This window comes from Colletotrichum gloeosporioides (assembly GCF_011800055.1).
Source record: "Colletotrichum gloeosporioides strain Lc1 chromosome Unknown consensus_54, whole genome shotgun sequence".
NCBI lineage: Eukaryota > Fungi > Ascomycota > Sordariomycetes > Glomerellales > Glomerellaceae > Colletotrichum > Colletotrichum gloeosporioides.
The window spans coordinates 830727-844318 of record NW_025544699.1 but is presented as its reverse complement, the minus strand read 5'-3'; the positions used below and the strand labels follow the sequence as shown (position 1 = coordinate 844318).

The following is a 13592-nucleotide window of genomic DNA, read 5'->3' as shown; positions in this document are numbered from 1 at the left end:
CAGAACTTTTTCGAGACGAGGCGAGGCTTAGACGTCGTCTATCGCAGGAGATGGATCCTTGAGTGATTCCGGAAGGGGCAGATTTCGAAGACAAAACTTGGACCAACAAGGGCAGTCAGTGAAGACGCAATTGTCTGCCAAGACCAACAGGAACCTCATCTCATCGTCGGCGTGATACTGAGAAACTTCGTCTCATTTTCGGCGCAAATCTCGTAAAAGCCAGAAATCCGGGATGCGCGAGGCTACAGACACACATCTCACACATACGGATTCTTTGCTAGTCAATCTCAGGTATTTTTGGATCCTAAAGTCTTTTGAAAATGTCTAGATGGACTCCGCCGATCACAAGTGAACAGATGCCAGGAACCCGTTCGAACCACGATGGTACCATACCCTCCGCATCGCTCGTATGCCTGTAAGCCGTCCTTGATTCCTCCACGCCCCCCGAGACCAATCCTTATGCTGTAGAGTTTCCCCCATAGGATCCATCTGGGACCCATGGCACCATGTCACAAGTGAACCGTCGTCCTGACCTTGAGAAAGTCACCGATGCCAAGAACCAAGAGATCTAGATGTCGTCTCGGCGATCGTTTCGTTACAACGACGCCCTGCGGACTTTCGGAACATTGAAAGGCTACTCCGCTATGATTTGATGCAAGGTACTCGCTTTGTGAAGCTACTATTCACAAGATGATCGCTTGCCTAAATACAGTCATCCTCCCTAACGCCAAGAGGGAATAGTGCTGGAAGAGCGTGGGATGGTCCATGAATGCGTTTCCCCATGCTCGTTGCATGTTCCCTCGGTAGAGTGCAGTGTGCGTAGAGACTCCATCGCAGTTGTTGGGCCCTCGTAGTCACTGTGAGATGTTGCAGGCCGAACACATCTGATCCCCATTATCATAAACCTCCTTACAATGCGCTTAGGTCGAGCGGAACACTGCTGCCTCTGCCAGCCCTGTAGCGTCTGGGACCACCGAGGAATTCCCTAGGTTTTGGGAGCATAGCCTCGTCCTGGAACCTCCAACGTGAGTCTTGGACAATGTAACGTCCGCCGCTACCACCACCACCAACAGTACTCAGGCTCGTGGTTGTGTTGGTACGTGAAGGAGGTGGGCTCTTTGCTCCATTAGGGGCAAGAGTAAAGGCGCTAGGGTCGAGCATAGATGAGCGAAGTCCAGACCCGGACCGGGCCCGCGAAGGGGCGGCCGGCGGGGGAGGTGCGGCCGCGGGAGGCGAAGGCGCCGTGGATGGAGGTGGCGGGGGTGCGGCACTGGGTGATGCCTGTCCAGCTGCTCGTAGGGCAGCTTGCATTGCCAGAGGCGAAGGCCCGTTTGATGCGGGTGGAGGAGGTGGAGGCGCTGGAGATCGAGAAGGAGGTGAAGGCGCTGGGGCTCTGGGTGCAGCAGCGGCGGGGGGTGGTGGCGGCGCCGAGGGAGGTGCCGATGGGGGAGGTGCTGGAGCAGCTGATGGAGGAGGCGGGGGAGGGGCTCCAGGAGCTGGAGCACCAGGCAGAGGAGGTGGATTGTTCGATGGAGCTGTAGAGGGCTTTCGAGATGCAGGCAATGGTGGTGGCTTCTTGCCAATGGGAGGCGGGGGCCCCTTCATGGATGCCGAGGAGCTCGGCCTGGGAACATCGCTGGGTGTCTTTCGCAAATGGGCGATCGACGGTGGTAGTGCTGGAGCACCGCCTGGAGGTGGGAGAGGAGGTCTTCCAGGAATAGCTGGCGCCGCACCAGCAGGTGGCTTGGGCGCACCGAAGGCAGGCACCTTTGGCGCGGAAGACGATCGTACGTTGTTCTCGGGATCCGACAGGTATGATGAATCGGCAGCCGCACCGGTGTCGACAGCACCGCGAGTCTTGCGCAGCTTCGGCATGCCCCCAGCAAATAGTCCAGCTAGTTGCGGTGCGGGTTCCGCAGCTGCCGGTGCCGGAGCACTACCACTTTGATCACTGTTGCTTCTAGCTCTGTTCCCAGGTACCGGAGGCGCGAGACCTCCTGGAGGTTTGGGTGCACCGCCAAATCCAGGAACTGGGGGCGCACCTCCTATGGGCGGTCCTCCTCCTCCTCCACCGCCTGACACCTTTCCGACAACTGGAGCAGATCTATCGTTCGTGACGGTTTTCTTGAGAGCTTTGCCTTTGGAAATATCGGAGAGAAGGGCACCCTGAAGACCACATTAGCAGGCTGTTGTCTGAGCAAAGGAATATCGTCTTGATAAGGGCCATACTCTGTTCGCTCCTCCTCCTGCCGGCCTCGACGGCAGACTGCCTAGTCCTGGAGGTCCCCCGGGCGGAGGCGGAGGCGGAGGACCGCCCATTCCAGGCATCGGAGGCGGCGGGGGAGGTGGAGGAGGCATGTTGAGTTCGGTTCGGTCGACTCGGCCGTGTGTGTTCCTTTATTTCGATGGAGCGATAAGTGATTTCAAAGGATGAGGGCGGTAGATGGATGTCGCCGATGGTTGGCGGCGGTGAGTGCGTTGTCGATGTCAATAAATGTCGTTGTCGTTTCGTTGTAGTGGACCGGGTTGAACGGAGGCTGGAGCAAAGCAGTCGTGTCAAGAACAACGGCGATGGAAGAGATGTCGTCGAGATACAGTGCTGTCAGATGACAGGGTATCGTTTCAATAGACGACAAGAGAGGCTCTCGAGGGTCGATCAGTGCATTCCCAGGGGCGATTAGATGATGTTACTCTGGGGTAGCTTTTCAGCCGCGTGGTGTTTCGTCATCCTCGGGCAGTTCTTGGACGTACGCTCGAGATGCGGCGCTGTTGGGCGCTGGCAGTGCTACCGTTACAGCATGAGTGGGCTGAGCACCGCTGCCTGGTTCGAGCTACTTCCATCTTTGCGGGTGGACACCGCCGAAGCAAAAGTATCGCACAAGCCCCATCAGCCCGGAGAGTATATGCAAGTAGCTGTGGCTGGAGAGTACGAATACTTGACGCAATTGCAGAAAAAGAAAAGATGCCCCGAGAAAAAGAGCCGGAATAGCGCCAAGAAGCTTGATATACACTATGTTTATCTAATCAAACCTAATGCAGTGCTACAGAAAGATCTACAGTCCCAAAGTCTTGGAAAAGAACGGTGTTGAGAAACATGCAGAGTGAAATGAAGTTTGGTGAGGCGTGAGGTGCAAGTTCATGGTTGGCGCAGCGGCTGTGGCTGTACCCGAACCACGTTTCTTCGATGACCTGTAGGTACTCAGCCTGCTGTGCGCTAACTGCTGCAGCGCTGACGGACCCGCTTGGAGGGGCAAGTGCCGGCCTCATTGGTGCGGCGAGCGCTGCCGAAGAGCCTCTCCGAACCTGGAGTGATCGCCTGTGAGATAGGGCCAGGGGGGTCGATTAGAGCTCCTGCTATTGGATGGATGGGGGCTACGGGTGGAAATTTTGCAGGAGCTCCCAGCTTGCCCCGGAACGTCCGTCTCCTCGAAAGCTTCACTCTCCTTCGCATTGCACCTGTTACACCAGCCAGGTTACTCGTCGGTCTCCGCGTCGGCCTCCCACTCCTTTGTCCCAAGACCCCAAGACGGCCTCTCCCGGGATCTCGCCCAGAGGACGGCTGTTGCCTCACCCGCCCGACGGCCCCTTTGCTTGATTCTCTTGGCTTCGTTTCCACGATTCACAACCCACGACCAACCGCCGTGCCACTTCGAACTACAGCAGCCCTCAGAGACCAGTCGACGACGCGTCCTTTCCCGCTCGCTCGCGCGCTCGACTTCATAGCGTTCGATTCGGTCCGTCGCAGGTCCCTTCTGCTACGCCAACGCCCGAATCCTCAGCCTTCTTCGTCACGAACATGATGCGGACCGCCATCATCCGGCCAGCGGCCGCTCAACCACGATCCCTCTGTCGGTTATGCGTGACCCTATCACGCGCTGAGCAACAGACTCGATTCCTTCATACCGCCAAGCCAAACGTATCTGCGATCGTCTCCTCGCGATCTGCCAAGCTTCACGAGAATACCACATTGAGACGATTTGCTGGGGAAAGCCGCTTCACGAGCACGGTATCTACGTCGGGTCTGAGGAGCGATGGTCACGAGAGGCCTGTCGGCACAAGGGCTGTGTCCAAGGAGCTCCCTGACCTCAACAAGCTGGCTGCGATTGTTCAGCAGAGCAAGCAGCGCTTCATGTCGACGGACGGAATTCCTACTCCACAGCTCGTCATCGCAGCCTTGAAAACGTGCCAAGGCGCCGCAAATGCGATTCAACCATATCTATCCAAGTCGGAGATTCGTCCGGCCTCTGCGCTCACGGCGTCGACCGCGTCAAACCTGCTATCCCTGGACTCGAACTCGACTGCAGCTAATTCTGGTAGCACGTCGATCCCGTCAGTCTCCGTCAAGGATACAGTCGATACAATCTCCGAGTCAGCATACCAAATTATCGCACACCCCACCGTTTCCATTGGTCCCCAGGTCTTGGAGCTGTACGTAAACATCCAAGCTAGGCTTGGCAGGCCCGAGACACTACCCCAAGTTTTCGAATTGTATGCATCAAAGCCCAAACCCAAGGCAGTCGAGGGTTCAATCACCTACGTACAGCAGAACCCAAAGCGAGCAGACAAGGCCATCGAGGCAGCTGTCGCCGAAACAGCTTTGGGGGCCGCCATCAACGCCAAGAATCTGGACGCTGCAGTTGGCATCGTTGAGGCCTGCTATGCGACACAAGCATTCTACCGGCAGAAGCTTCTGCGGAAAGCGCTTCTGCCCGCCTCGGCCGTGGTTGCGGCCCCAATTGGGGTCTACGCTCTAGCCACCAATCTCTCGGCATTCCAGAACACAATGGAGCCCGTGACAGCCACCAAATTCGCCTTTGTCGCTATCCTGGCTTATCTGGGCTTCACTGGCACAATCGGTGTGGTTGCGAGGACCACTGTCAACGATCACATGCGACGTGTTACCTGGGCTCCAGGTATCCCGTTGCACCAGCGCTGGATTCGCGAGGAGGAGCGCGCTGCCATGGATGACATTGCGTGCGCGTGGGGTTACAAGGAGAAATGGAGGCACGGTGAAGAGGGTGGCATCGAGTGGGACTCTCTAAGAGAGTATCTTGGTCTGAAGGGTATGATGCTCGACAGAGTTGAGCTGATGGAGGGAATGAGTTGAGTTGAGAATGTGTTGAGGGTTCGTTCATGAGACGTGCGGGGTGGCTTTTCGCACCGACGGCGGCCTCGGGCGCCATTGGACGGAGTCAGTTAGTGGACCAGGGAAGCTCGACTTGTCGTCGAGCTCAGAGAACCATGGGCGGTTTTCTGAGCGTCGAGTCTGAACGTCGTTGCTAAGCCCCCCCTAGTCCGGAGAATAATGCGACCTCCGACCAATCCAAATCCACAATCGGCCGTCACCAGGGCCCGCCTACAGATCGGCAATCTACGTCTTATCCCGCGCATCTTGCCAAGAGACTGCCCAGACATCGCCCAGACAGCATCGCCATCCACATGCGGATCACCGCAAGCCCAGGTCGACAACGCTGTCACTGTCATCTTGTTTCAAGCGCTATTCCTAGCCTTCCTCCGCACTCGACTCAGCATCAGTGCATCATTGGTGACAAGATGAGTTTGACGATGGATCCACCGGTTGGTGCAGGTGGTCGTCGACTGAAAAAATGGAGGCGGGTCTAGAGATGACGGCGCAGAGTAGAGTTGCAGTAGCGTCTGGCAGCTCGTGAGCGTTCTTCTTGTGCCCATGTCAACTCTGAGCCAATCTTGCAATCGCAATCTACTTGACAAGCCTCTCTGGAGCTTTGTCTTTCTATCCCCACCCGTCCGTCCCCAAGCCTCTGTAGGAGCATACACCGGGGTGGCCCTTCGGTAGTTGTAGGACCACGACGACCCCTGCCCGCCATCAGATTGTGAAAGCACCCCCCTGCCGCACACACGCAAGCCTGGGCAAGTCCGCCCCATGCTAGAATAACCCTGCGNACCCCCCTGCCGCACACACGCAAGCCTGGGCAAGTCCGCCCCATGCTAGAATAACCCTGCGGATCGGTGACTTTACAAAACGAGTCCTTCCTACTTGTTATAAAGAAGCAGAGCCTCTTGCATCACCATCTGTCAAAGTGTCAGTACCATCAGCCTTCTGTCATCCGGAACCACCAGACGACATCGAAAGAAGACATTCACATACAACTCGAACACCAGCATCAACAGCGACACACAGCACAGTTGGACTACGCTCAACCTAAACAACAACGACACAACTAGCCGCCAGACCGTTGCCCAAGATGGTTGCCAACGAAGAAGACTTCACGCCTTATGACCCTATTCGATGCGCACACTACGCCCGTTTTGCTTCACATCTTGACAGATGGCAATTCGATCTCCTTTACTGGCTGCTCTTCGTCTTCAACTTGTTCATCCTGTTTCTGGCAGCATGGGGATACACTCGGTAAGTTCTCCGCAATGCCGTTGTAATCACGGTCTTTTCTCAAACAGTCTCACTGACCAACTGTTCAGGACATTAGACGCCGTTGCGGACCTGCCACCGACAGACTCAAAACGAAAACAGGCAATTAGACGGTGTATCTGGTTCAGCTTGGGATGCGTGTGTGTCTCTTTAGTAACGGTCATCATGGAGGTTTTCACTTTGATGGCCTTGCAATTCTGCGATGGAGAGGATCTCATGTCACTTTACTGGTCGACTTTCACCATGATCCAAGTCGGATCTCTCATTGCCGTGTGCGGAGTCATCTTGGCTCTGGTGCATTCGTTGAGACAACGAAGGAACCCGTATGTCACTTCTTTGGTTACTTTCTGCACCACTCATTTACTAACGACTTACAGACCTTGGGCCCTGGCTCTCGGCACACCGGTTCTCGTCATCGCGGGCCTGTTCCACTACCTTCACGGCTGCATCACTAGGAGGGTGAAGAGGGCTGCCAATGCTAGGAAGAGGAAGATGAGCGACGCCAACACGTTGCCAATGAGCCAAGTGTAAGTGCAATCTCAAAAATTTTCAACTGGCAGGCATTGTGGCTGCCCGGTGATACCTGCCAAGGTAAAAAAAAAAAAAAAGGATCCGTGCTAACACGCCTTTCAGAAACACCATTCAAGCTGAGGCCTCTGATGAGGACGAGGGTATTCAGGGAGCCGAGATTATCGGGCTCACAATGGACGGCGGCCCAATCATCCACTTCAAGGACGCCGTTCCGTACAGCATGCCCGACTCGAGCGAGATCATTGGGCGCTGCTCCAACGACAAGCCCATTGTTGTCTGCCGGCGCGATGGCTTCCAGCTAATCTACAACGGCACGGACTCGAGGGCGCCATCCCCTAATCCGGCTACCAAGCCTGGTGCCAGTGGTTGAGGCGGCGACGACGGGTCCGTTACATCCCGCGGCGGCAGGCCCCACCCTTGCATCGGTGCGGCGAAGTCAAAGGCAAAATAGGTCACAGTCTAGATCCCGCCAGATCGACCAGCATATGGCGACCCCCACGTCATAACACCAGGCACGAACGAGCAGAGTCCCTGCAATCGGGACTACCAGAACGCCTCTACTACAGCACGCTGCACTTTCAGCTACGCATACACTGGAGAACTATGACTCTACAGACTACGAGACGCCCGTTTCCGCCCGGAGCGGCATAGCCCTCATTCCCCACCCGCTTTTTGCAGCCACCTCTACCTGTCCCTTTTGGGTCTATGGGATTCTCCCTTTCTCGGCGCCTTGGCAGGAACATCCCTGTCGTTTAACTTTCTTGAGCGGGCGGCCCTACGAATACAGAACTACCAGCAACGGAGAAGCGCCAGCCTCTACCACCGGCTACTAAGTCGGCTGGGCAGCGAACCCAGCTACTACCGTACGGGCCGCCCAGCCTCTTAGCCCGGACACGTCCTCCCGCACTAGCTGGCAAAGCCACTACCACCTGACTACCGGGCGGGCGCCGGAATGACGGTCTCCAGAAGACGGACTCTTGGTGGCAACAGTAAGCGGAGCACAAGGCCGATCATTGACGGCTGCGAAGGGAACTTCGTCTCCTTGCGGATTCCGGCCGAGGCGGGATGACGATGTCCGTCTTTCCCATCACCCCGACCGGTTCCACCCTTCTTCACTTTTTTCCTTTTGCACGCCTGTCCTCTTTTTTGGCTTTTCTTGGCGGATACTCTCTTCTGTATGTCTTTTTTCGCCGCCTTTCTTGGCACCCCTTTTCTCCTCTCATTCTTGTGTATGTTTTGTTATGCTCCTGAATCCACATTGCGGGCTTGGCGTTTTGGGAGATGCACTGGTGGGCTATGGACGGGAGTCAGAGTGTGAGTGGAGAGGGAAAAAGGCTGGAGAAGGAAGGGAAAAGACGGGAGGGAATGGCCCTTCGGCGACGGTTAGAGTAGGGGTGTGCACGCATGTGTCGAAGTGTGCTGTGCGCACCATTATCCGTGCTCCTGTAATGATCCCTGTGGCACGGGCGAGTGGGTTGAAATTGAATAAAAAAAGTTTACTTCCCACACGGGTTCCTGTCTAAGTGCATCAGGCCGCTACACGAGCCAAGACTTTCTGGCGCGTCAGTTGGTTATCACAAAAGTCGAACCCCTGACTCTGATCACCTTTCCTTTTCGTTTTTCGTTACATTCGACGGGGAGGTTCTCCGTCAGCCAGTCTCCAGGGGTGTTGTCACTAGCGTCGGCATTAGTTCTTCTTGGGCCCTACGAGAATTGAAAACGGGACGGGTTGGGCAGAGAATAACGGACTCCGGGTGTCTCCTGTTGTGGTAACCTTCTCACATGCCATCACTTCTCAACGGAGTTTTCTTTCTGGACATGGGTCATTGACAGATTGAGACTAGGCTTGGACGATGAGAAGACGGAAATCAGATAAGCCGCGAGTTCACATTTCTCGGCACTCATTTGCAACGGAAAGGAATGTTGAAGCGCAGTGGTAGCGTGCGTTGTGCGTTGTCATGTGGCTAAGAGGAAACCGTCACCGCGCAAAAGCCAATGGTTCGAATGCCAAGTCTTTTGGGTCGTGATCATCGTCATCTCAACAACCGTCATGATGCTGAGAGTAGTGTGAGAGACAGAAGGAGTAAAGAGAGGCTGGAGAGGACGAGCGCGCGCACGGAAGGAGGGCTTGCCTGTGTGGTCCTTTCAGGGTCCGTGGCTTTTGCTCCTGTTCTTGGCATCACATATCACCGCTCAGGGCCACAGAGCCTGGATTGCGTGGGTCATCACAGAATCTGCAGTGTTCGAGCTGGCCGCAATCAGTCTTGTTGGTTCAATGAAGTTTTCCAAAACATGTTTCTCCCGCTAGCCCCAAAAAGATCGAGTCGATGGACGAGGCCGCGCAACGTGTTGCGGGCACATGTTCTTGGCCAAGAGTGAAGTGAAACACACAGAGATAGGACAAACGCAGATCACATACACAGCCCGCCATCGTAGCGGTAGAATGTTTTTTCAGTTATCTCGGATTTTTCTTCCTTGTTTTACAGTTTCTTGGATTCCCGCAGACACCGCGTCCTTCCCGTGGGCGGGACACCATGTCTCACATGCCTATCTAAAGGTATCTTGCGTGCTTTTCCTTTTTCTTTATGCCAAATGATGACGGGATAATGTATGCTGAACACCCCTTTATCTCTCCCGCCTCTTATCCTTCTCGCTGACAGTGTTTTCCCCACCCCTTTTGTTTTTTGTCTGACACATCCGTATGAATGCTATTCCGGGTCTGATATGGCAGGAAACGGTCAAGTCTGTAGCAGGTCATGTGCTATAACGGCTATTGCAAGCGCCCCGCCTTGCCGATTTGTAATATCTCACCAGTGAGACGGTCGTCACTGCGCAGGACCGGCCACGACTCGCCGCCGGCCTTGGCGAGAGTCACCTCGAGCTTAGTGCCGAGGACCTTGAAGGTGGACTTTTCCGCATCAATAGGCGCGAACAGAGGCACCTCGGCCGTGTAACGCTTAGGCGGTGAGTCGGAAGTAGGCAAGTCGAGCGCGATGGACTGCGACTTGAACTCAATCTTGGCAGAGTCCTTGACGATCTTCTTCAGGAAGAAAGAGGCGATAACAGTAGAGGGGGTCTGGTAAAAGTCGTTGCGAACGGTGTCAAGCTTCTCCTCCCCCCCGTCGGCGGCGGCTCCCTTCTTCTTGCCGCTGCCGATGAACAAGTGACGGTTCTTGGTCTTGCAACCCTCAATCTTCATGAACTGATCAAACTCAAGCACGCGGCGCTTGCAGCAGCTGTAGCCCTTGGAGCCCTCGTGGAAGATAGGAACGCCAGGGTGATGGACGCAGGACTCTGCATCACGGGAGGAGCCCTTGCGGTAGGTGGCCGAGCAGGCTTTGCGGCGGCAGGTCGCGCCATCGGCAATCTCGAGGGAGGCGTCATCGGACTCGGACTCCGGGGGTGGTGGAGGAGGAGAGGGAGCGGCCTGGGCCTGGGTCTGGGAGAGGGGCTTGCGCGCCGGGGCCGGTGCCGATGCGAGCTTGTCGAGGAGGGCGGCCGCAGCGGCGTCTTCCTTCTTCTTCTCGATCTGGGGCGGCAGGTCGGTTGTAGAGTGCTTGCCAGTTGTGCAGGGGGGGATGGTCATAAACTCCTCAAAGGTAAGGACGCGGGGCTTGCAGCATTTCCAACCTGGCAGTGATTTGCAGTTAGCTTGTGTGTTGCAATCGACGACATTATGGGGAGGAAGGAGGCTAAGCAAGGGATGCCAATTGGGCAGGAGGACGGGGGGGAAGAGGGTGATCCCTATCCCAGTCCACGGGACAAGAACGGGAGCGATGGGAATCTCCATTGAAATGACGAAGTGTAAAATAAAGGTAAGATGAAATCGGCAGTGCGGTGTTGCATGGTAAGCGGAAAGTGAGTACCTTTCTGGCCTTCGTGGAAGATGGGAGGGCCGGGGTGGTAGACGCATGGCTCCTCTGCATCGGTGTAGACCTTGCCGCAGCCTTGGTGGACGCACTTCTCCGCCATGGTGTGGGATGGCTCGCTGTCGTTTTCGCGTGTTTGTTTGGGATTTGATGATGTTGCGATCGGGAGTCCGTAAGTCAGCCTGAAGGAGGGAGCTGTATCGCGAAAGGAAAACAAGAAAGAAAGGTAAATCTAGAAGCGATAAGTGGTGACGTTTGAGGGAAGGAAGGGCACGCTGGCGGCGGGCGGGTCCTGCTTGTTTGTAAATTGCTCGAAAGGAGCCCCCGTAAAGTGGTAGGTGAGGGGCAGTCGTGGCCGACGTCGATGTCGTCGCTTCGGTGGAGGGGTTGCTATGTTCTCCAGGATTCCAGAATTTCCCAGGGGTCCCGGCCGCCATTTACTTGCGCCGTAGCGGCTCAAAATTATGCATGTTAGGCACAAGCTCCGTCATATGCCCCCTCTGATTCGTCCGCCGCGCTCGCTGCGTCTGTCCCAATTGGTTCACCGCCTTCCTCGATAAGATTCCCTGCTGTGAGCTGACATTGGAAGAATCGACCGAAGGCCTACCAGCCAGCACCTTGCACAATATCGGCGCGAAGGCCGGGGTGGGAGTTCAGTTGGAAACATACCTCCGTACGACCAGACCAACCAGCCCACACATTTGCCTTTTGCTGTCTCTTTCCTCAAGGACATTGTCAATTACAACGCTCTCTTTACTCTTCACCCTGGGCTGTCTACAACAAGTCTACCGCCCACCCCCAATCATTCATCGGACATTTTGAAACCAACACAACGGGCGCTCTTCTCGCACCCTCCATGCTGCCTGCCAGCACCGTCATCCCACCTCTGAGAGTCTCCCACGCCACTCAGACCCTTGTCCTTGGCCCCCTAACCTTCAGCTCGACAGCTCACATTCCCATTCTTCCATTCTCAGCTGACAGCGAAAACGAGGCTGTTTCACAGCCCTTCGAGCCTCTTTCCCATCCCGCCATCCTGGCGTCTCACAGCAATACGTACTCGTAGCCGATACATCTGCACCAAGGGCGTGGTTGCCGGCGAACACGTCACTTATAGAGGCAATCGCGAATCTGTCGATTATTTGAATTTCTTAGCTTGGTTCATCGTCAAACATGTTTACTCCAACACGGCGGCTCTTTCAACAAGCCCTGGCATGCCGGATCACACTCTTCACTCGCGATGGGTGTGGCTTGTGTGTAAGGGGAAAATCGGCCCTCTCCGCCGTGTGGGATAAGAGACCCTTTGACTTCAAAGAGGTTGAAATCACGAAGCCAGAATTTAAACGCTGGAAAGACCTTTACGATTTCGACGTGCCTGTGGTAAGTTTACCTGAGCGACAACGAGGGAGGCAGACGTCCGATGTTGGCAGCTCGAGTGCACTTTACACCAAACTCACATTCACTTCTTCCCCAGATCCACATCAGCAAAGCCGAGGCCCCTGAGGAGGACCCAGACCCCAGAGTTGTGGGCAAGGCCGTCAAGCTCATGCATCGCTTCGATCCCGACCAGATCGAAGCCAAGATGGACCAGGTTGAGGGCAAATAAACGGATACTTTGAACGCGGCCGCAAAGGTCTTGGCCCGGAGCCGAAGCAAGAACATAGCCTACATAATCGCTTAATTCTTCATTTCAACCGCCCAGGTCAGTCGTTCAGTATGATCCACCCTTGGCTGGCTTCGCCGCACCGCGGGCTATGCTCAAAGATTCTGCCAAGGTGTACTGCAATGCCGTGTAGTCCGTCGCTACGCTAATCATATCGAACCCCTTGTCTCCAAAGAACTTCGACTGCTCTCCCGAGGTGCAGAAGATACCAGCCTTCTTGCCTGCCTTGTGGGTGGCCTCGAGGATACGGTCAATGGCATCGCTCAACTCCTTCTTGATGACGCCGTTGATCACTGGGTGACCAATGTTGTTTCCTGCAACTCGGTTAGACTCATCTCGTGACTGGTACCCGTGACGTTCTGACTGACCAAGATCAAAGGGCCCAATGAACAGTACATCGATGCCCTCAACCGCAGCAATGTCCTCGACCGAGTTTAAAGCCTCCCGGGTCTCAATCTGTACCATCGTCAACAGACTGTCGTTGGCCTGCTGCAAGTACTCGGTCATTGTCGGCGCCGGATTGAACCTCTCCATGGCGAGGGGCGACCCGAAACCTCGTCGTCCCCAAGGGGGAAACTTGGCGGACTGTACGAGCTCCTTCGCCTCCTGCGGCGTGCGGAGCAGCGGGACGAGGATCTGTCTTCCATGTTAGTGATACCTCCGTGTTCTTTTGCGTGTTCGTGATGTTACCCCGTGAGCGCCACAGTCCAAGGCCCCTGCGTCACGTTGTCAGCAATACGTTCTTCAAGTCGCCGCACATGGGAGTCCTCACGCTTGACCATCCAACCCTGCATGTCCGGCAATCTCACAATTGGCGATACGCCCGCGGCGGCGATGGCGGGGACGGCATCGTGCATAGCCCCGTCTGGAAGAAGTCACGCCGTCAGCTCGGTGTCCTTGGCAAAACCCGAAAGGGTCCCACGTTACCGTCAATGTTTCCGTGTTCGCAGTCGACCAAGACCCAGTCGATGCCCGGGCTCTTTGCGAGAACCCGGGAAACGTTGGCGCCGGGAATCATCTGCCACAGGCCCAAGCTGGGCCCGACTCCCTTGGTGAAGGCCGTCCTGAGCCTGTTGGCTGCCTGCATTGCGGACATGATTGCTCAAACTATCAACGTGGAAAAAAG

At 55.7% G+C, this 13592-nt stretch overlaps 4 protein-coding genes and 1 pseudogene across 5 annotated transcripts; 3 read left to right on the top strand and 2 right to left on the bottom strand.

Moving 5' to 3' along the window:
- Window positions 1-909: 909 nt before the first annotated feature.
- On the bottom strand, window positions 910-2358 carry GCG54_00004743 (uncharacterized protein; the record flags this gene model as incomplete). Its single annotated transcript, XM_045404787.1, has 2 exons — window positions 910-2166; window positions 2230-2358. 2 exons carry the CDS (start codon window positions 2356-2358, stop codon window positions 910-912), a joined length of 1386 nt encoding a protein of 461 aa, XP_045262730.1.
- Window positions 2359-3796: 1438 nt separating this feature from the next.
- On the top strand, window positions 3797-5107 carry GCG54_00004742 (uncharacterized protein; the record flags this gene model as incomplete). The annotated part of the gene is made up of 1 exon (XM_045404786.1): window positions 3797-5107. The coding sequence occupies one exon, from the start codon at window positions 3797-3799 to the stop codon at window positions 5105-5107; it is 1311 nt and encodes a 436-aa protein (XP_045262729.1).
- A 1117-nt stretch (window positions 5108-6224) lies between these two features.
- On the top strand, window positions 6225-7544 carry GCG54_00004741 (annotated as a pseudogene). The gene is made up of 5 exons: window positions 6225-6388; window positions 6457-6729; window positions 6784-6933; window positions 7040-7362; window positions 7401-7544. Coding segments are annotated over exons 1-5 (1054 nt in total).
- A 2163-nt stretch (window positions 7545-9707) lies between these two features.
- Window positions 9708-13562, bottom strand: GCG54_00004739 (Cysteine and histidine-rich domain-containing protein 1; the record flags this gene model as incomplete). Its single annotated transcript, XM_045404784.1, has 6 exons — window positions 9708-10567; window positions 10804-10988; window positions 12585-12780; window positions 12835-13102; window positions 13225-13331; window positions 13394-13562. 6 exons carry the CDS (start codon window positions 13560-13562, stop codon window positions 9708-9710), a joined length of 1785 nt encoding a protein of 594 aa, XP_045262727.1.
- Window positions 11977-12409, top strand: GCG54_00004740 (uncharacterized protein; the record flags this gene model as incomplete). Its single annotated transcript, XM_045404785.1, has 2 exons — window positions 11977-12183; window positions 12278-12409. The coding sequence occupies 2 exons, from the start codon at window positions 11977-11979 to the stop codon at window positions 12407-12409; spliced, it is 339 nt and encodes a 112-aa protein (XP_045262728.1).
- Window positions 13563-13592: the final 30 nt, after the last annotated feature.